A 22213-nucleotide genomic window follows, 5' to 3' on the forward strand; every position below is an offset into this window, starting at 1 on the left:
GCCCCCCTGCTGTGCAGCCCCCACCCCCGACGGCTGCCCTACCCCGGCCCGTGGGCTGCTGCAGGGAAGGCCGTGCTGCGAGCAGAGGAGGGACAGTGCCATCTGGGGGCTCCTGATTGTTTGCCGCTTGGTATTAAGGGCTCTGGCGCCTGGGCCACGGTGGCCCGGTCCAGCACCATCGGCCTGCATGAGGGTGACTGACGCAATGCCCGGGACACACGCACCAAGCACCACCACTGACAGAAGTTTCCATACAGGGGCTCCTTTGGTAGGGGAAGGAAGAGATGTGCGTGGCGAGGGTGGGCAGGGCGGTGGGGTTGCCAGGACTTCCGGTGACAGGAGGGCAAGCTCGAGCAGAGGGCACGCCTCACTGTGGTCGCAAGTTTTCCCTGTTGGGGTGGGGGTGACACGGAACAAGGGACAGCCTTGGGGCCAAGTCAGTAAGAGGGTTCATCTTCATTGGCAACCAGCCGGGGATAAATTATAGGGCTGCTTATTGGCAAAAGGGACAGTTGTTTAGAAAGCTGGATATTTATTTGGATTTACAGTAATTGGCAAAATTCAGTCTTCTTGGAGGCAAAAGTACCTCTCCCAGTTACGGGCAAACTGAAGACAGGGCCTCACCCAGAAGCTGCGGGAACTTCACATCGCGGACGCCGTCTGCTAAAGTGAGCACCATTATCAACCGTGTCCGGCTTCAGCTTTCCTGGGGAAACGGCAGAGCTACCTTTCTGGCGGCCCATCGGCTGGCGAGCCCGGGCAGTGCTCCAACGGCAAGTTCAGGCCAGCGTGCGCTGTCGGGGTTTGATCCGCGGATACAACTGGGAATCAATGGGGACAGTCAGGACAAGGCCATGGTCCCACTGAGCAGGAAGGGGTGCCCAGAGGGCTGCAGGGCCGGCCACCACCCCAGGTCCCGACTCCCTTTATAAGCTGTGCCCCCGCCGAGGGCAGCCTCTCCCAGCACCGGGCACCACCGAGAACCCGCACTGCTGGCTAGAAGGCTCCCCGGTGTACTTCGGCACAAGGAAAGGTGCACCCGCCCGCCCAGCCAGGCATGTGGGCTGAGCGCAGGGGCACCTGCTCTGTCGCGGGGTGAAGGACAGTTATCAGCACCACGGACAGAGCAGCCGGCCCGCTCCCCACCCAGGGACGCTCCCACCCAGAGACGAGTCAGGACTGCAGACAGTTGTGGCGGGGCGGGGGGGGGGGGGGGGGTGCTGCTCGCCAAAGCTCCTGTGTCAGGGAGCTTTGTCTTCTTGTGGCTCCACGGTACCGACCCCCATGGCCCCCCCGGTGTGGGGTCCCCACCAGCCAGAGCCTCCTGCCGCCACTGCAGACTCGTCCACTAACACAGATGACACTGAGGGTGGCGAATGGCCATCTCTCCCCGTAGGATCTGCCCCCACATGGGACCCCAGAGGGGAAGAAGGGGACAGGACCCCCAGGCTGCCCCGGCCGACCGCAGGGCAGCGAGCGCACAGTGCTCACCCCCAGCAGGTTCCTGGGCACGTAGCCCTCCCGGTCCCCGAGGCGAGCCCACCACCACTCCGTCTCGCTCTCGTCCTTGCGCCGTAGGATGGTGATGGCGTCGCCCTCGTGGAAGGACAGCTCATCGCTGTTCTGGGCCTCGTAGCCCCACAGGGCGTACACCACTCCTTTGTTCATCACGCCTAGCTTCTCCTGCACCCCTGCGATGAGAGAGCAAGCAATTGGTCAGGGGGCGGCAGGGGCCCCCCTGCTCTCCCCACCCTGGCCCTGCGCGGCAGGAGTCTGGCTCCTGGAGCGCTGGGGCCTGAGGCAGAGGTATGCTGCTGGACGACGGGCTCCCTAAGGTTATCCTTACAAGTCCCACCGGGGACAATTTCCAAAAGTCAACTAAGCCGTTGCCTGACTGCCCCTGGGTATGGGGAGCCCCCACAGTGGCGGCCGCCGCTCCCCGCCTCCACACCACGGCCACCAAGCCGGCTCCTGCCTGGAGGACCCCTGAGAAGAGCTGGGGGTTGACGGCCCTGCCACCTGCCGCCGTGCTCCCCCTGGCATGGCTATTACTGCAGCTGGGGCCTCGGGAGCCTGGGGCCCACTTCCCTCTGTCACGGTGTCCCGAGGGTCAAGTGCAGGGCTAGGCCCAAAGGTTCTCGAGTTAGGTGTGGAGGAGATGACCCACAGGTGTTTAACCCCAGGGCAGAGCGCTGCTCCAGATCCCAAAGTCTGACCCCCTGCTCAAGTGGCTTACACCAGAACGAGGCTTGCTCCTCAAGCGGCACACTCGTCGCCCATCACCACAGGATGGGGACAGGGGCTCCCACCCTGAAGTGCCCTGGTGCGCCCCAGAAGCAGACAGATGGTTGCTGCCCAGCCCCCTGCACCCACCAGTGGCTCCGCCCAGGGGCCCGTCGACACAGAGGGAAGTGCTGTTTGTCTTAACAGTTGGGCAAGAATCTTTCCGAAAACGTGGATTTTCAAAGAGGTTTTTAGGAACGGGCGTAAGGGACAGCGTGACCTCCATTCTGACGAGACTGGTGACGGGGGCGGGGGGGGGGACTGCTCCCCAAGCGAAACAAGCTGCTCCCAGGCCAGCAGCAGCACGCGCACGCCGGCGCCGCGCCCCACGCACCGTACAGGAACTGGGAGCACTGCATGTAGCCTTCCTCCATCTCCTCACACTTGTCCGCGGCCGTTTCGATGTCGCTGATGGTGGAGGCAAAGATCGCGGCTCCGCTCTCCACCAGCTGTTTGCAGAGGTGGACGCTATTGCAGGAGGCGGCGCAGTGCAGCGGCGTCCTGGAACGGAGAGCGCGTGAGCCGCCGGCGGCCTCCAGTCCCACAGGTGTGTGGTCCCAGGGTGTGGCCTTGGCCATTTTCATGGCCTGGTGTCTCCTCACCCAACGTCCCAGACCGCACGTGTGCTGCCCAACAGGCCGGGCACTGAGCAGCCTGCGGAGCAGCCCACGACGTGCCCTGGGGCAGCGGGAATGCGCGGCGCAGGGCTGCCCGTGCCCTCGCGGGGCAGCGGCGCAAAGCCGTCAGCTGTATTTCGCCACAGTGTAAAAGGCCCAGGCGTTCAACCCCCCCAGACAGGTGCCTGACATTCACAGCCAAATCCACAGCCAAATCCACAGGAGACCCAGAGGCCAGCCCCGTGGCAGGAGGGCCCTGCAAGCCGCAACGCACATGTGCAACTGGAGCGGGCCTCGGTGCTTCCTTTCCGCCCGGGCGTCCGGCCGCAGAGTAACAACCTGCCCAACGCGCTGCCCGCGCCATCCATGATCCTGTCTGCCCAGAGCTCGGCGAGAACAGAGCCTCTCACCCGGGGACCCGGAGGGCAGCCAGGTGGGCGGCGGCCAGCCCCTTCCTGCCCCCACGCCTCCCCGGGGCCCGAATGCAGCCCAAGCGCCCCAGGGACCCTCACCAGCCATCGCTGTCGGCGGCGTTCACGTTGACCCCGAAGTCCAGCAGGAACCGGACGATGTGGTGGTGGCCGGCGCAGACGGCGTTGTGCAGCGGTGTGATCCCTTCGTCGTTGGGCTTGCTGGGGTCTTCCACCTACGGACACAGGGCGCTGTGAGCCCCGCGTCCTGGCACCCGGGACAGCCCAGCCTAAGGCTTCAGCCCAGCTCACCTCATAGATGATCCTTTGCACCAGGTCAAACTCCCCTTCCAGAGAAGCATCAAGGAGCAGCGCCAGCGGATTGAACCGGACCCTCAGCCCGTGCCCCGTCCGCTCCGAGTTTGGTTTCTTCAGGTTGGTCCGTTTGCTCTGCTGGGAAGGAAGCACACTTTTGATTTAAAAGTCACGCACCAAGGTGCCCAGCCCTGGTGGGAAGGAGGGACGGGGACGGAAGGCAGGGCCGGGGCACCCGGTGGCATGAGCAGCCCCTGGCGTTGAGAGGAGCGCCCACTCCCGGGGCCCAGCCGGCGCGGCTCCGGGGCAGAGCGGCTCAAGGGCCGGGGCCGGGGCCGGGGCCGGGCTTCTCAGAGGAGCCGTGCTGGCGAGTGTGGGGGGGTAACAGCCACGCTTGGGGGTCAGCAGCCCATTCCTCCCAATACAGCAGACTCCCACTCCCTCCTCTCTGCCTCAACACTGACCTCCCACCAGGGAGCCTGTCTAGAAGGTTCTCCTCCTGGCCTGCCCTTCAAATTCCAGCAGCAGCTTCCTGTCCTGGGGGAAATCTGGGTCCTCTAGGGAGAGCCCCGCCACCCTGCGTGCTTCTTCAGAGCCCCTCTGTGTACTGCTGTACTATCCCCCACCTTGGTCGCAGGGAGGGAAGGCATGAGGGTCTGGCAAGCCCCACCACCCCCAGCACTACGGCTAACACAGGCAGGTGTTCTACAAACACAGGCAAGCGGACTAGGAAGCCGCGGCCCTGGTCTAGGATGACACCCACCGTAGAGGCTCCTGGTGGGGGCATGGCGGGGGGCAGTGCTGGGGGGGCTTGGTCCTCCCCCGGCGAGGGGGCCTCGGCCCCAGGGCTAGGGACCTGCTCCGTCGGGGGGGCCGTGGCCACGTTGTTGTTGTCATCTTCGGCAGGTTCGGTCGTTTGGCGGGTGCTCTGGGGACAGATGAGGCCCTCCGGTTCGGGGGAAAGGAGCTCGTTGTCATTGGCGTCCGAAGACGGGGCTGGCTCAGCGAGGGGCGGGGCTGTGGGCTGGGCCGGGCTGGCCTCTCCCAGGTTCCCATTGGTGGCGTTTCCGTTGTCCACGTCGGCCAGCGTGCCCATGAAGTCCTGCGAGGGGCTAGGCTGGTAGAAAGGGGTGCCCTCCATGCCCCCCGCCAGGGTGTTGAAGCGCTGGTACAGCAGCTTCTGGATGTTGGGCCCGCCGGGGCCCTCAGGCTCGGTGATGGAGCTGCGCTTCTTCAGGGGCCGCGGCGCGTTGGCCAGCTTCCTGCGCAGGGCCTCCAGGTCGGCGTCGCTCTGGTAGCGCAGCGGCGAGTGCACAATGGGGGTGAGCTTGGTGGGGCTGAGCGGCCGCGGCAGGCTCTCCACGGCGCCTGTGCCCGCGCTGCCGTCTCCGGGCGGCGCGGGGCTGTCCTGCTCTGGCTCTTTCTCAGCGCTGTCTGAAGGTGGTTGGGACTGCAACGTGCTTGTGGCCGATGACCCGTGGAGAAACGGCAACGGCGACGGGGACGTCGAGCCCGAGGGCAGCACAGGTTTGCCATACACTGGAGGAGACACGGAGGGCGGGGGCCGCAAAGCTCCAGTGACTGCAGGGCCGTGGCGCGGCTATGGCCCATCGTCAACCCCCAGGAACCCTCTGATCACACAGCCCCCTCCCTCTGCGGACTCCTTCTGGAAGGCAGACCGTCCCTCTCGGTGGTTTCTACCGTTGGGCTTCCAGACTCTACGTTTTTTTCAAACAAAAAGAAGTGATTGCAGACCCGGCCTCCCCACTCCAAACCAACCCTCCTGGTTTCCTGGCCAAGGAGGAAGACACCATCCCCGAACACCATCTGCCCCTCAGGTGGTCTCGTGCCGCGGAACACAGGAAGGCTCTGCCTGCCAGCAGAGGAGTGGTCGAGAAGGGAGCCAGAGCCCCGCGACAGCAGAGCTTCTGCACAGTGAGCTTCCGCCAGGGCTCAGGTAGCCGGGCCCTCCCAGGAGTCTGGAAGCTGCGGCCCACGCCCAAGAACGTGTGACGAGGTCCAAGCCCAGCTGTGTCTCGTAAGACCCTGCTGTGCAGGTCACAGTCCCCACCTGCCCTAGGATGGGAGGGACTAGGCTCTGTTCTCTGCCCCTCACCACGGCCGGGCTCTTCTCCCCCACAGGCTCTACAGCAAGGCTCCACCAGCAGCAGACACACCCTTGCCTCGTGTCCAAGGGCTTGGCTCAGTCTCTGCCAGGTGGCCAGGAGGACCACATCAGGGCAGAGCCCCCACCAGGCCCTGGAAAGCACACGTTTCCAGGAAGCAGGAGAAAATGAAGCATTTCTGAGAGCCGGGCTTCCCAAGTACAGCAGGTGCTTCGAAAGGAAGGGAGAGCTTCCCACGTGAGCCCGCTGCAGAGCGGCCTGGCGCATGCCCTCCTCCACCCCAATCCCACATGGACATCTAAGGCCACACTGTACGCAAGAACCCAAGCTTTAATCCTAAATAGTGCGTGGTCGACACGTACGGCTATGGGTTGGCATTTTAAATCTAATATGTTGGCCCCAAGAGAAGAGTACGAACCCACCATACCTGCTTTCACAGACTTATTTAAGGTGCTGTGCGCTGCTGGCTGGTAATTCTTAGGAGGTGTAGCTTGCTGGAGGTACATGGAGTATATGGAACTTGAATTCACTGTCTGGGGTCCTTTCCTGGGGGACTGTGGCCTTGACCCTTTATCAGCCAGAAAGGGCCTAATAGCCACAGTCAGTGGGAGGTCAGGTTTGCTGTCTCCAGCTGGAAAGGCAGGCAGCCCCACCGGCGGGTACGTGGGACTCGGTGGCACAGAAATCCTCTGCTGGATCTGCTGTGAGGTGCCCGGCGGGGGGCCGGTGACTGCAGGGGGCAGCGGGCCAGGTTTCTGCCGACCAGGCAGGCCGGCGCTAGGCCTGGGCAAGCTGCCTTCCTTCCTCCTCTCCAGCGAGTTCGTGGAGCCTGGGCCCACAGGCGCAGGACTCGGGTACGTCCCATAGCTCGGAGGCGGCTGCTTGCCGACACCAGGGATTGGGGGTGGCACTTTACCCATCTCCATGCCCTAAATTTAGATGTTAAGAAGAAAAACAAAGTCACCCTTTGAAAAGTTAAGCATATTTCTATCCACAGTCACAAGAGGATACAAAGTAGGACTTGTAATCCTTCCAATCTGCATGTGACTGGGCACAGCCACGCTGCAGGACTCGGAGGTGGCAGGCCGGAAGCGCGCCGTCACAAGTACTTACACCGCACGCCGTGCAGGCCCCGAGCCTCCTCAGACTGGCTCGTGTTTAGACAAGGGTTAATTTGCCTCGTGAGACCCCTCACCCCTTATGTGAAGATGAAGGCCGAACGGGGACACAGTGAGGATCTTACTGGTGTTTTGTGATAAAGACAAACAGCCTACCAGCTTCTCTGTGGCTCCTAAAGTTGACAAGGGCGCCAGCTGGCTGGAAACGGCCCCCTGCTTGAGGGGGCCCTCCACGCTTGAGTCCTTCCAGTCTGCACCGGCAACCTGCGTGGGCTTTGCCGAAGAGCTGGAGTTTTGCTTCAGTGCTGGCCAGTTTCCATCATTGGCTTGAAGAGAACACAGCATTTGAGTACAACCCTTCCTGGGATTAGCTGAACTAATCTAAGAATAACCCCTTACCAGAAGCAAAGATCACCTTCTGGGTGACCACACTGGCCGGGAGTTTCACGAGCCAGTGGCAGAGCACCCCTCCCCGCACACGGGCGGGCACACGGCAAGCGGGAGGGTGGCGTGTGCTGGCCAGCATCGCTTTCACGTGCACAGAGACTCGATGGCTGTGCACGGGGCTGCTGCGACACTGGCGAGGGGCCAGGGGACCGTGGAAACTTCCTAGGTCCCTATATAAATACAGGTCAAATCTGCTGCATCAACACCAAAAAGTAAGCATCACCACTTACTTGTCCAACTTGACTTATAAAACCAATTACATACAGCAACTGAAAAATTTTGTCTTTTGACTTTTTAACAGGTTTGACCCGTACCACATACATGGTAAAAGAAAAATTTGCCTTTAATCTGTTAGAATAATTCAAGATCACAAGAAGCCGGTACAAGTTCCCACTGATTGGAGCAGCAAGCTATTATTCCATCGCAGTGATTGGAAAGCTAACAGAACCCATGTTTTAGGAAAGCCACTGAAAAGCTGTTTTTTTTCCCCTTAAACAAGCATTTTCCAAACTGAGAAAGGCTGCAGAAGCAATCCCTCCTAGCAGTCACAGTGACATACAGTAGTGGCAGCGTCTGCAGGGTCAGGTTATAGCCTCGGACTCGGGCTCCCGTTCGTCTCCAGTGCAGGCACTGGTGTGGGACTAGACCGAAGCGGAGAAACCCCAGCTGTCAGCCACATGGAACAGAGAGAAGTCAGAAGGGACTGTCTGGGGCCTTCTAACAGGAACAGCACCTCTTTCCTCACCCCACCCGCCAGCACGAGCAGGTGGGGACAAGGCAGAAGCAGCGGGAGATCACTCATCCTCAGAACAGGGCTGTGAGAAGAGCTGTGACTCACGAGACAGGAGGAGGAGAAGCTCCCGTGCACTCTGACCGCAGGTACGGACAGCGGCTCCTGTGCAGTGAGGGGGGCAGAGCCTCAGGGCGCCCTGTGGCACCCAGTCAGGGGTGCCCTCCTGTGGCTCCAGGCAGCAGGATCCAGAAAGTTCTGACCAGGCTGCAAGGGTGCTGGTGAGGCATTCCAAGGCCCCGGTCCAAACCACCCCCTTGCTCTGCGTGACCGGTCAGCCTCTTCCAGGCAAGAAGCACGTGCCCCTTCATGTCACGTACTTTAGAAGTGGGGATATGGGGGCGCCTGGGTGGCTCAGTAGGTTAAGCCTCTGCCTCAGCTCGGGACATGATCTCAGGGTCCTGGGATCAAGTCCCACATCAGGCTCTCTGCTCAGCAGGGAGCCTGCTTCCCCCCTCTCTCTGCCTGCCTCTCTGCCTACTCATGATCTCTGCCTGTCAAATAAATAAATAAAATCTTTAAAAAAAAAAAAAAAGGAAGAGAAATAGGGGCTATGTGTGCCAGAAGCACGCGGGTCACCACAGACACTCAGCGGTGGCCATGCTGGGCTGATGGGGAAACAAACAGCGCCCCAGCAGACTCAGGAGCAGGGGGACCAGCCCCGGGGTCTCAAGGAGAGCGGCCAGCCAGCTGTTTCTGAAATCCACAGCCATGGGAGGTTCTACGGAAATCAACCACAGAGGGACTGTGGATGGAACTGGGAGTTTCCTTCTTCAGGATGAGGCAGGGGTGCAAAAGCAAAACTCTGGTTTTCCTTCTTCCCTTCCTGTTTTCTGAAAATTTTGTCTTCCTTATAAAGGATTATAAAGGGACAGTTCCCTTCAAGCATGACTGGAGGTTCTTGTAAAGGAGCTACATCCAAAGTCTTTAACAACTCAGGAAATCATCTTAATTTCTTCCAAACCAAACTGACAATGCCTTGCTGTGCTGGCATCTGGCGAACCAGTCCTGAGGAAGAGCCGGTGTGTGAGGCCCAGCCCAAACCTCACACCTGCCTGTGGAAGGAGGTGCGTGCGGCATTTCCCTCAAATCTAGATGGGACGAGCAGACCTTCATCAGTTTGGAAAACAAATGATTGCTGGGTTAGCGGCATCAGAGAGGCCGGAGACCCCACGGGGCCGGCCAGCCGACATACGGTTTGCAAACGGGTCTGCAGAGCGCCCTGAGGAGCCGCAGTCAGGCCCGACGTCGAGGTCTGATACTGTCCACGAGCTGTTCACTTTGGGCTTCCCGTGGCCATCTGTGTGACACGGAACCACAAGGACAGTCGACAGTGTGAGTCCGAGTCCCCATGGGGAGACCGCTCCTCCCAGCTCCGCGCCTGGGCTGACCTTCCCCGGCGTGGGGGGCACAGCTCGTGTCCGGTCAACCTGCACAGCAGCGGAAAGACCTAGGCTGCGGCTAAACTTCTGAGGGACTCGTTCTCCAGGTTCCGTAAGGGTGTCTCCTCCAGGCAATCCCTGTGAGGTGGCCTGGCACACACCCCCAAAGAGCGGGGATCGGGAGGTGTCCTCGGCTCGGGAAGTGTTCAGAGGGGAGTCAGCAGCGAAGGAGCCGGCTGTGCTCACTATCCACCGTGGGAAACAAACAACCCTCCACTCCCACCACAGAGTGGTCCAAACTCCAAATCACGGCTTCCCCAGGAAAGCTGCCATTAGCACTTCGCACGGACCAGGCACTCTGAGTGGCCGCCGAGACACGGCCCCAGACAGAGCTGAGCCGGGGTGCGTGGCCCCTCCTGCCTGGGTCAGAACCAGCCCCGTGGCCCCCGCCAGCGTGGGAGAGCTGCTGAGACCGGGTGCCGGCCAGGAGGCCACGGGCACACTGAAGACTGCACAGATGCACTGACGACAGCCCCCAGCATAGCCCAGGACTAGCGTTCTGAGGGAAGGAGCGCCATCCTGTCGGGACCGCACCCCAAGATTCCGTGCGCTGCTGGGGAAGGCCAGAGCCCAGCAGCCAGACAGTCTCCCTGCAAACAAGTGCTAGTGCTACCTTCTTCTGAGAAAGGAGAGCAGACTCTCGCCAGGGAGCCCGACCTGCCCTTGGCTAGGAAGCAGTCCAGCAGGAGAGCTACACTAGCACAGTGCTGGTGCCGGTCATGCTGAGGGCCGACGCGACTGTCGGCTTCTGCATCGCTTATGACGGTGCTGAGCGGGGAAAGTGAGCGCAGCTCTCGTGCACTGTTCACGGACAGGCCACCCCTCTACCGGGGAGCGGCAGGTGTGCCTGGGGTGCGAGAGGATGCGGTCTGAAGTAATTCGTGTTTTGAAAAGCCACAGAGTAAAGACGTTTGGCTCAGTTTAGGGTCATATTATTACTAGGGTGGCACACAGCTCCCAAACCGGCCAGAAGACAAAGTGCCCTGGGGGAGACAGAGTGTGGGCGGAGCCCGGGGTGCACTGTGGGGACCTCCTCCGAGGTTGCTGACCTCCAGGGCTCTCCCCCAAGACGAGGACACAGGCCACTCACCGGATTTGGATCTTCCGTGGGCAGCGCTTGAGGCAATGGTGAGAGACTGGGGCTTTATGGGGTCCCCCGGGACAGAGTAGCTACCTGCGCTGGGCACCTGGATGTAAGGCCCCACCGCAGCCACCCTGCCAGGCGTGCCCAGCGGCGACTGTGGGGACGACGTGCCATTCACCCGGCTCAGCTGCAGAATAAGAAGAAACAAGAGTTAAGGTTTTAAGTAAAAAGAAATCACACGCCTACTGGGACAGTCTGCTCTCATGTGAACCACTCATTAAATCATGTGCCCAACTGAGGAAGCCCCGTCATCTGAGCCACCGGTATGTAGAATGGCCAAGTGCTAAAAGGAGGGCCACACCCCCGAGTCCCACACGAGTGAACCTCTCTGAGCCCCCCACTGTCTGTGAGCTAAGACAGACAGCAGCTGACAGCAGGGCAGCACGGCTTCCCAGGACATCTCCACGGAGCCCTCTCTACTGGGAGATACTCTCTGTCCCCTAGGTGGGCAGAGGCGTCGGTCACAGCCTGGGCTCTGAGCTGCCTTCAAATCCTGCTTTGCCACTCACTGTGCTGCCCTGGGCCAGTGCAATGGCTTCGCCTCTCTAACCCTCTGTGCCCCTGTCTGTAAAGTCGAGATATGGCTTCTTGTAAGGACTGAACAAGCCATGCTGGGCACAATGACCAGGCCTGGCACCTGGCAAGGCTTTGGCCAGCCCCGAAGACAATTCTGCCATTCTCAGCAAGGACACGGCGCTACAGCCAACAACAGTGATCACATGATGCTGACAACATGAGGGTCCATAACAGGGACTGACCCGGAGAGTCACTGACACCTCAGGGGCCCCCAAATAGGGGATCCTATTTGGATGAGAGATCCATAACCTCTTATGATTGCAAAATTCTGCATACATGAGCATGCATCATTTTGGGGAGAGGGTCCAGGACTTTCCCAACTGCCCAAAGGTGCCTAGGAACTTTGGGTGGAGATGCATGTATGCTGTGGCACCACCTTCTTCACAAAGATCACTTGCAGAGTCCCCTGGGAGGCAAGAAGGAACGTGTACCCAGCCGTCTGTGACACTCAACTTTATGTGTCAGCTTGCTGAGGCCACGATACCCAGAGGTTTGGGCAAATGTGTCTGGAGGTTGCTGTGAGGATATGCTTAGCTGAGACATTTACAGCGACAGACTCGAGGGAAGCGATCACTCTCCATGACGCAGGCCTTTGGTGAAGGGCCTTGGGAGACAAAGACTGAGGTGCTGGGACAAGGAGGGAACCGGGCCTGCAGGTGGCCCGCGGACGGGAGCAGTGGCACGTGTGGTCCCACGTGTCCAGGCTGCGGGTAGCAGGGGTGCGCCCTCTGTGAGCCCATCACTCCGACTCCATCTCCGCACCCACCCGGCCCTCTCCCCCTGCCCCCTTGTTCCGTTTCCCCAGCGCCCCGACTGCCAGAGTGCGCAGCCGAAGAGTGCCGGGTGAGCGGGCGTGGACAGCACACACACTTCCCCTCCCACGGCCTCGTTCTGCTCACCGAGACAAAAAGGAAAACCATTATTTGGAGAACAGAGTTACCCAGGTTACCCACTGACCCTCTGGTTAAAAACACGATCAGACTGATTTCAGAGAAGAGCTTTCACCTGTCACCACTGAATAGGACACTCAAACAAGGGGCAAGTGCCCTCCTCCGGCACCTCCTAATCAGCCCCCCAGCAGGCCCCTGCCCCCGGCTAAGCTCCAGAGCCCACATTCGCTTCCTGAGAGCTGCTTAGTGCCGCAGCGGCTGACAAGAGGCCACCTGTCACCCTGTGAAAGCACCGGTTATGGAGCGTGCGTGGGGAGCGATGCTCCGCTGACAGCCCGCCCCTTCCGATCCTGATGCCGCCCGTGGAAGGCAGGCCAGGTGCCACGTCCCGCCAGACTTGGCGCACAAGGGTCCCTTCTCCCACATGCTCTCGGGGTGCTCGTGCTCGCTCTAGTGCCGACAGTGATGGTAGGACGTGGGGGCACCCGGCCGGGTAAGGGGGTTGGGGGAAGGGGCCGCAGGCCTTGGGACTTGTGTGTTCTACTGAAGCTGCAGAAGCAGCGAGGTCACGGCCGGGAAGATTCCCGTGTTGCAGTGAAAACAGCAGAGAAGGAGAACAGTGTGAGTGACACCTTCCTACAGTTCCATTTCCAGTGAAAAATGACCTTGCTGTCCGTATCAAGCAAAAGACTAGAATCCTTAAAACTATCATCCTTGAAGAATCAGAGTAGGGTAGAAGGGACTTTCATATTTTCCTTCAAGTATTTCTGTACTGTCTTAATTTTTCAGAGTATTTATTACCTTTGAAATACCACATGAAAGTTTTTAAAAAACACTAGCCCTCAGTTTGTTTCCTATGATCAAGAGAGTCTTATGGGGGCACCTGGGTGGCTCAGTCGTAAGTGGCTGCTTCGGCTCAGGTCATGATCCCGGGCTCCTGGGATCGAGCCCCGCATCAGGCTCCCTGCTCAGCGGGAAGCCTGCTTCTCCCTCTCCCACTCTCCCTGCTTGTGTTCCCTCTCTTGCTGTGTCTCCCTCTGTCATAGAAACAAAATCTTTAAAAGGGGGGGGGGGCGGTGTCTTCTGGTTTGTTTCCCTCTCCGGTTTCATCTTCTTTCATTTTTTCCTCTCTTCCCCTATGATCCTCTGCTTCCTTTTTTCTTAAATTCCACAGATCACTGAGATCCTACGATAACTATCTTTCTCTGCTTGATGTATTTAGCTTAGCAGACGGAGGGCTGCTGGAGGGGAGAGGGGTAGAGGGATGAGGTAACTGGGTGATGGACACTGGGGAGGGCAGGTGTTATTATGAGTACTGGGTGTTACGTAAGACTGATGAATTACAGACCTATACCCCTGAAACAAATACATGTTAATTAACTGAATTTCAATTTAAGAAAACAAGCACTAATCCTTTACGTAGCACTTTGCTTGGAGGTTTACAAAGCCCTCCTACAGGCTTACTCTAACATCCCACATGTTAGAATAACATGCTGGGGCAGGCAGGACATACGAGTTTACAAGAAGGACACGTGTCTACACAGGTCAGGGAGTGTGCCCACATGGCACAGCGTACAGTGGCAGAGTGGGATAAGCTGGGGCTGCAATGCCAGAGCCACAACCCCTCCATGGAGGGGACAGAACTGCACAGGGCAGGGGGCGGGGGGCCGGGGAACACCAGCTGTGGCTGCAGACAGAGGCAGTTGGGATTCCACCCACCAGGAAACAAACGCGGCTTTGGAAGGAGAGCCTTTAGCTGCTGCCATTTTTATGTACGTTTCATCGGCTGTGGCAAACGGGGCCGCAAAATGCCATCCCAGTGAAGACGTGCCCCTGCACGTCCTAGTTCATCTCACACAAATATTTTCTCTCTCACATGCCTGGATTTTCTTCCCATAGAGACGCTCACGCAGCTCACTGATCCGCTTGTCCATCACGGCCACCTCCATGTTGCGTTTGTTCAAGAGCTCCTTCTGCTGCTGGAGCTTTGAAGTCTGTTCCTGGTTAAGCTGGTTACGAATCTGCAAATTATAAAATACAACTTTTATGATTTGTATTAAACAGTCATATGCTTATTCGCAGAGAAAGCAAAAGAAAAGGAAAGAAGAAAAAGCAACATCAGACACTTATGTGTATTTATGCACGTGTGTACGCCGTCGCCCACGCGCTGAGCAGCCTACAGGTACTGCACACATGGGGCCAGGACAGAGCTCTTCTGTCTCTGCAAATACACACGTTCTTGGGAGCACCTGGAGCAACTCGTGCCCGTGATGACTGCAGGAGACCCTGGGAATGGTGTGTCACGGACACCCCCCATCCCTGCCCCGGGCACATTCTCTAGGAATCCAAGCACAGGTGTGCGCCCCACTGCACACAGTCCACTGAACGAGCGCCTTAGGCGGAGGCAGCAGGAAATTCAGGGCGGACGACCTTGCTTGTCCACTGGGATGCACGGCTGTCAGGCTCGCGGGCCGCAGCCAGCACTTAAAAATGAAGCACAGGGGCGCCTGGGGGGCTCAGTGGGTTAAGCCTCTGCCTTTGGCTCGTGTCATGATCTCAGGGTCTTGGGATTGAGTCCCACATCGGGCTCTCTGCTCTGCGGGGAGTGTGCTTCCCTCTCTCTCTCTGCCTGCCTCTATCCCTACTTGTGATCTCTCTGTCAAATAAGTAAATAAAATCTTTAAAAATAAATAAAAATTAAAAAAAAGAAGAGCCACAGAAGGCATCAGCGTGCACCGTACACACAAGGTTAAGTCTTGTGAAGCATTCCCGGGTGCACATGTGTGCTAGAACACACATTTGCGTGTGTGCACCGGACTGGAGGCAGTGCACCGTGAGGTCCAAGTCGCAGTCAAAAAGCCTGGCAAATGGACACATATGAGTAAATTGACCACACCCATCACCCAAGATATCCTTAAAAACTGCCTTTTAACAATTGCTTAAAACATAAAAGAAGTCTTAAGTTCCTGTATTTTATTTCTCTGCATCTATGTTAGAGAACTTAACAGCAACAAAAGCAATTTTACTCTTTGTAATTTTATATATATATACATATATATATATTTTAAGATTTTATTTATTTGACAGACAAGTAGGCAGAGAGGCAGGCAGAGAGAGAGGGGGAAGCAGGCTCCCTGCTGAGCAGAGAGCCCGATGCGGGGCTCGATCCCAGCACCCTGGGATCACGACCCGAGCCAAAGGCAGAGGCTTTAACCCACTGAGCCACCCAGGCATCCTGTAATTATATATTTTCATTTCATAAAGTGATACAGTAACTTCTCTGGCAAGTGCTAATATAACTGCAAAACTTGTTTCTGGCTTCTGAATGCTTGTGTCCTCCCTAAAATTCGTGTGTTGTTCTAACATTTCAGGTGATCCCATGGGAGGTGGGGCCTTTGGGAGTGATCGGGCTGAGGTGAGGTCCTGAGGGCAGCGCCCCGTGATGGGATTAGCACCCTTTTAAGAAGAAGGAGAGAAACCAAGCTGTGGGCACACAGCGAGAAGCCAGGAAGCAGACTCTCACCAGGAACCCAATCTTGGGACTCCCAGCCCCTGCGGGCTGTGAAAAATCAACGTCTGTGCTTCAGTCCCCTGGGCTAGGAGGTCTGTCAGAGCAGCCCCAGCTGGGTGGGAGACAGCTATCTCACCAAGACGCAGTGCACCCAGAAACCCTGAATATCATCTAAAGCTTAGTTTTTTCTCTAGTTCGTTACAATGCCAATTAAGTTCTGTATTGAATTTCTGTACTGAAAACATGCTAGGTGGAAGATGCCTGTCACAAAAAATGACATATTGCATGGTTTCCTCACATGAAATTTCCAGAACAGGCAAATCCAGAGAGACAGAAAGATTCACAGTTGCTTAGGGGGTAGGGGTAGTGTGGTGATGGCAAAGAGGCACGTGGCTTCTTTTGGGGATGATGAAGATGTTCTAAAGCTGATCGTGGTGGTGGATGCAGAGCTCCAGTGAAGACACTAAAGCCCGCTTCCCAAGTACCCGGCATACGGACGAACTGTATGCCACGTGAATTATTTCTCAAAGTGGTTTTAAGGATTCCTTGTACTGAGTACAGTTTGTGCCTACTATTACCCTAGGATCCCTTCGCTTGTTTTCAGTTTCTGAGGCTTCCGCCCACACTGGGAAGAAAGCCTGAGAGATGTTTGACGTCACCGCTCCCCAGACCCAGCAGGTCACCTGGAGCTCCTGGCACAGTCTCTTCAGCTCCGCCGCCGCCGGTCCCGCCAGCCTGCCGCTGTACGCCGGGAGCCCGCTCAGCTTGCCTCTCTTTAAATCTTCCAGCTGCTGACTGAGCTGATCAACTCGTAAAATCGCAGTCTGCACTTCCTGCTTCTTCTCCTGGAACATGGCGCTGAACCTTTCTATCTCAGCAGCTACAATTTTCCAGCGATAAAGAATAAAAAACATCATTTAGTTGATACGCTTTGTTTTCGTATCATTCTGTCATTTTGGCTCTGGGATTTTGTCTTCATTTCTATACATTCAACTCAGCTCTACCATCATCTATGGCCAGACCTTGGGGGGAGAACTGTGATATGCAAAATCCAACACACTTTTCAACACGCCTCTGGAGCACAATGCGACTGCCCACTTGGCCGACTCCATGTGCACTGACGACCAGTCCAGAGGCTAGCCTGGCCAGGCCACTTAGGAATCTCAGTGCACCCACAGAACAAAGAAAAGACTTCATAAGGGCAGGAATCCAAGTCTGTCTTGCCTGTCGACATAACACAAAGTAGGCACTAACTGAATTGAGAAAACAACAAAAAATCTATACGCTCAGGAAAAAAAGTGAGCATTTGTATGGTTTATCTTACTACCCAGATGAAGGTTAAGCTGTTCAATTACAACAGACCTTCATAATGCGCGAGCTCTTGTGGCCCTGCAGCCCTAGTCCAGAGGGCAGCTAATAAATGACAAATGTTACCAAGGCCCTTCCCAGACCATTTAACCTAACTGGCCCCGTCCTTTTAGATGCAGGTAACAGAGCAAAGCTTCGGGGCACTTCCTATAGCAAGATCGGACACAGGTCTGTGTGAAAGTGTCCGGAGCTGGACTCTTTCATTTTATCCGTGCCCGAGTGTGGGTGCTGAGCAAGGCCGCGCAAGCGTACACAGATTGCCGTTCATAATTTTGCTGTAGTCTACTTGTCCTCTCATGGCACGAATTTTCTTCAGCTTATTTTCCTGGGCCTCGACTCGTTCTTTCAATTTCTGAAGCTTCTCGTTCTCAGAAATAGACTGCTGCTGGCGGCGTTCCTGCTGCTTTAGGAAGTGTAAACGCTGCTCCTAGCAAGAGAGGAAACAGGGAACGGTGAGAACTGAAGACACGGTCACCGTCGCACGTGAGAAAGGTCTGTGCGGCTCGCACCGGACCGCCCATCTGAATGAACGTTAGAGAAATGCCCTCGCCACCTTGCAAACACCAGCTCACACAGAACGGACAATGCTGGGCACACATCGGTGAGCAGTGGTGAGTGTGTGAAGATGTTTCCAGGTACCGTTGACCATGCACGTTGACCTACACCGCTCAGCTAACTCAGACGCTTCCTCAGAACATCTCCCAGCAGGAGAACGCCAAGCCTACGTGTCCCCTGCGTTCACACGACTTCCTCTCCTTCCTGGGTGGGAAGCCCTGTCCAGCCCTCGATTCCTGCGGTCAGGTTAACGTTTCCTGCTGCCAGAAAGCAGCTTCCCAAGGTCCTTTAGTTACCTCTGAAAGGAAATGGGCACTGACCAGCATAGAGTCTTGTATCGAAAACAGACAAGGAGATCGGTAAGGAAATAACCCTCTGATTTGCTGAATTAACAATGGACAGTTTGCCTTTTTATTTCCTTTTCAAATATTGCCCGTTTTCTTTAGAGATAGTTTCTTCAAAACTCATGGAGCACCCTACAGTCAAATAAGGACAGGACAGGACAGTCCTAAAATAAGAGTTGTGTAGTACTCTTCGATAGTCTTTCCGGATTCACGTGAAGACACACGTTGAGGGTAAGAGTCGACATGAAATACTCATGGTCCTACTCATATGCATAGAACAGACCTGAGTAAGGAGGGGACTAAGTGTGATGATGCAGGAGTGACAGGATTCTAAGTCAGGAAACACGTACCTGATATGTAAAACACACACTTGTGCTAGCATTAACTTGTAATTCACACTGCTGAAAATGCCCAAGAATCTTTTTATTAGTAATCCTCTTGGATCAATATTTGAAAAGGAAATAAAAAGGCAAACTAGAAAATGTTGTAATTGTGTAATACTATGTACATTTCACCTTAGAAATCTTGTTAACGGGATGAGATACTTCCCAATTTACTTAACTCTTGTCTTTAATTCTTGTAAATCCAAAAAACCTTGTAAGACAACTTCTAAAAACACGCCCAACTGATGCTGTTACATACCCACGAAACAGTGGCTAGTACAATGAAGTACATGTGGCTACCTGATAAGTGAGAACATTTGGCTTTCAGGTCAATCTCTCTCTGAGAAAGCGACACGAACCCAGGCAGAAATGTTTTCATACCCTCTTGGTGTCGCAGTTTTTCATAGCAGTTTCAGAACATTTGAGATCATTACAACATGAATATTCTCCAGCACGCACGAGTAACAGATCTGATTTTTTTAGTCCATGACAAGAAAAATTTCAAATCTGGTTATAGCATTTCACTGACAAATGCAGAGCTCAGTATATAAAAAAAGCATTAACTGCTTGGTATCATAATAAACCAAACAAAGTCCGTGCAGAGTGGCATGAGGGAAATCCTGGATAACCAACGGTCATTTTCTCAGGGGCCCCTGACCCGTGTCTTCACCCAAATTCCATCACCAGTTGGAGAACAAAGGTCAACCGTTTCCTACTCCGGGTTGTCTGAATAAGCGTGTGAAGGGTCTTGCTCTGATGCCCTCCCAACTTTCAGAAGCTACAACATTCAGTTCTCATTACAGAAGAGATCACAAAGACAGAAAGACATTATTTTCAGTACTTCCCATGACATGGTCCTACTTACAAGCGGAACCCACAAATGCAGGAACTCCAATCAAAAACAACCATTAAAGAACACCCTTTCTGAAAATTTCCCACCTCTGCTTTTATAACTCACCTTGGCAACCAACATTTGCTGCTGATTTTCAATTTGCTGCTGCTGCCTGGCCGCCATATCCTGGAGCTCGGAGAGGGTGAGCTCTACACGTGCGCTTCCAACCTACAGGGAACAAAACGCGCTCAGGCTGCAATGGAGGTTTACCTGCAGAGCTGCATAACCGCTCTTCTCTAGTGTCAGAACACATAACACATCAGGATCTTAGAACAGCTTTCCTTCTAGAAGTTAGGATAATACAAATTAATTGTACAGAAAAACTTTTCTTGCTTGTTCAGCTTTTATTAAATAGCAGCTTTTTAAAATATGCCAGATACTGTATTAAAAAGGGACCCAACTTGTGGGAACACAAACTGGTACAGCCACTGTGGAAAAGAGTATGGAGTTTCCTCAAAAAATGAAAAACAGAATCACCACTGGGGCACCTGGAGGGCTCCGTCAGTTAAGTGTCCCAACTCTTGACTTCCACTCAGGTCATGGTCTCAAAACTGTGAGCTTGAGCCTTGCATCAGACTCTGGGCTAAATATGGAGCCTGTTGAAGAGTCTCCCTCTCGGGCAACCCTCTTAGTCCTCTCCCTCCGTGGGAGCTTCATACTATCACTTTGCTAGCGCTCAATAAACCTTGCCCGCCACAAAAACAAAAGCAAACAAACAAACAGAAAAGATTCTCCCTCTGCCACTGCCTCTCCCTGGCCCCCATCTCATGCTCTCTTTCTAAGAAAATAAATAAAAAATAAAAATAGAACTACCATATGATCCATCCATCCATCCGTACGTACATACATACTATTTCACTACTGTGTAATCACCCAGAGAAAGTGAAAACACTAATTCAAAAAGATATATTGACCCCTATGTTTAAAGCAGTTTTATTTACAACAGCCAAGATACAGAAACAGCCTGAATGTCCATTGATAGAGGAACGCATAAAGCTGTAGTATACATATAATGAAATAGTACTCAGCTGTAAAAAAGAATGAAACTTTGCCATTTGCAACAACACGGATGGACTTAGAGAGTATAATGCTAAGTAAAATAAGTCAGAGAAAGACAAATATTATATGATTTCACTCATATGTGGAATTTAAGAAACAAAAGAACAAAGAACAAAAGAGACAAGCCCCAAACAGACTCTTAACTATAGAGAACAAACTGGCGGTTACCAGAGGGAAGGGGTAAACAGGTGATGGGGGAAGAGTGCAGTTACCCTGATGAGTGCTGGGTCATGAGCAGGACTGCTGAACCCCTATATCCACTTGAAGCTAACATAACACTATATGTTAATTATACTGGACTTTTTTTTTTTTTTTAAAGATTTTATTTATTTATTTGACAGACAGAGACAAGTAGGCAGAGGCAGGCAGAGAGAGAGGGGGAAGCAGGCTCCCTGCTGAGCAGAAAGCCCGATGCGGGGTCGATCCCAGGACTCCGAGATCATGACCTGAGCTGAAGGCAGAGGCTTAACCCACTGAGCCACCCAGGCGCCCTCTTTTCCTCTTTTTGGACTGATTATTTAAGGATATATTTGAATAAATGGGGATGTCAAATGTTTTGAGGAAACACAACCTACAAAGAGTGCAGGTGACTCCTGAGGACAAATGTCCTCTTCACCGCAGCCTGGTCTTGAGAAGCTGAAATATATGGAACATTCTAAAAATACAAATACCTCACTAAAAATGCCATATATACGGCTTAAAGCAAGGACTGACCCATTATTGACAGAATTGTATCTGTGAAGTGAATACACAAAGGTAAGATCTAGAGGAGTGGCAACTGATGGCACTGGACGGCATGTCCCTGTCCTCTGTTCACGATGACAAGCCATAACACCAGGCGTTTCTATCATGCTCATCCTGTGTCACACACCGGACTAGGTACCCTCCATTAATGAGCCTGCCATGAGCCTCACAGGGACACTCAGGGAAGCACTGCCGGAGGCCCAGGCCAGAGATGAGAGAACAAGCAGAGAGAAGCTGGCCCCATGCGTCACAGGTGTGACGGCCCGCGCGGCCGAGCAGGACGCGGGGCCCTTGTTCTCCACCAACAGGGCAGCATGCTCCTCTGGACCGCACACACTCCCTGCACGGAACTCCCCGCGTTACACACAGCGTATGGCCTGGTTTTAAACACGTCCGTGTGGGGACAGGAGGAGCCCTGCGCTGGGTGAGGCATCATGGGGGAAGGTGAAGGGACACGCATGGGGCACAGAACTGCGAGGGGCAGAGCTGCAGTCCCAGCCGCGCATCCCTTCTCCCAGCCCCTTCCGCGCTACCCGTGGGGGCGCCAGTCTGTCCCCAGACCACACCACTCTCTGCTTCCAGGTTCATCTGGCTCTCAGAACTCTTTCACCTTCCGCTCTTTGGTGACCCCCGTTCCGCTGACTCCAGGTCTCCCCATATCTTCAGATGTTCAAGCACGTTCTTGAAAAATGGAATCCGCATTTGTTCAACAATCTCCACTGGAACCCCCCGCCCCTTTTCAAGACCAGACACTGCAAACTGCCAAATACAGAGAGTTCCATTGGACGAGAAATTTGTTTATTCTACAAAAAAACAAAACAAAACAAAAAAACCAAAAAACCAACACCTGGCAGAACCATCAGAATGCCTGAACTTTGTTTTAACTCTAATAATAGGTTGCTAATTTCCACATACTAGATTTTCTAATCACTGTAACCGAAGGTATTTTTAGAAACCTCCAGAACTTTTACTTGTTAGAAGTATTTCTGACAAAAGAAAAGCTATGTCCATTCACCAACTCTTTCAATTTACATTAATTTCATAATTTTACAACTTAAAGAGTCTTTGGGCTCTCCTCCCTATGCCGGTGGCTTATAGTACAATGAAAAGATCACAAGGAGACATTCAAATGCTCGTGTTGTGTTGTTTATGGCAACACTAAACGGCTGTAATAATTCAGGAATATCTTCCATATATAC

General features: G+C 54.7%; 1 protein-coding gene across 8 annotated transcripts in view; it reads right to left on the minus strand.

Annotated features, from left to right (window-relative positions):
- Positions 1-18: 18 nt before the first annotated feature.
- PPP1R13B (protein phosphatase 1 regulatory subunit 13B) overlaps positions 19-22213 on the minus strand; it is a 98464-nt gene continuing 76269 nt past the window's right edge. For 4 of the 8 annotated variants that reach the window (XM_059183239.1, XM_059183237.1, XM_059183243.1 and 1 more), the window contains 14 exons: positions 19278-19379; positions 17290-17464; positions 16353-16549; positions 14039-14179; positions 10639-10819; positions 9302-9406; positions 7026-7195; positions 6179-6680; positions 4389-5164; positions 3623-3763; positions 3413-3546; positions 2618-2784; positions 1492-1691; positions 494-821 (listed from right to left, as the gene is read on the minus strand). In XM_059183239.1, coding sequence (XP_059039222.1) covers positions 780-821; positions 1492-1691; positions 2618-2784; positions 3413-3546; positions 3623-3763; positions 4389-5164; positions 6179-6680; positions 7026-7195; positions 9302-9406; positions 10639-10819; positions 14039-14179; positions 16353-16549; positions 17290-17464; positions 19278-19379 — 3033 coding nt within the window. In that variant the 3' untranslated portion in view covers positions 494-779. Of the gene's footprint in view, positions 390-493; positions 822-1491; positions 1692-2617; positions 2785-3412; positions 3547-3622; positions 3764-4388; positions 5165-6178; positions 6681-7025; positions 7196-9301; positions 9407-10638; positions 10820-14038; positions 14180-16352; positions 16550-17289; positions 17465-19277; positions 19380-22213 lie in introns of those variants that run through there. The other 4 variants (XR_009355925.1, XM_059183238.1, XM_059183241.1 and 1 more) reach the window with 4 other exon arrangements.

Source organism: Mustela lutreola, chromosome 7 (genome assembly GCF_030435805.1).
Source record: "Mustela lutreola isolate mMusLut2 chromosome 7, mMusLut2.pri, whole genome shotgun sequence".
Lineage (NCBI taxonomy): Eukaryota > Metazoa > Chordata > Mammalia > Carnivora > Mustelidae > Mustela > Mustela lutreola.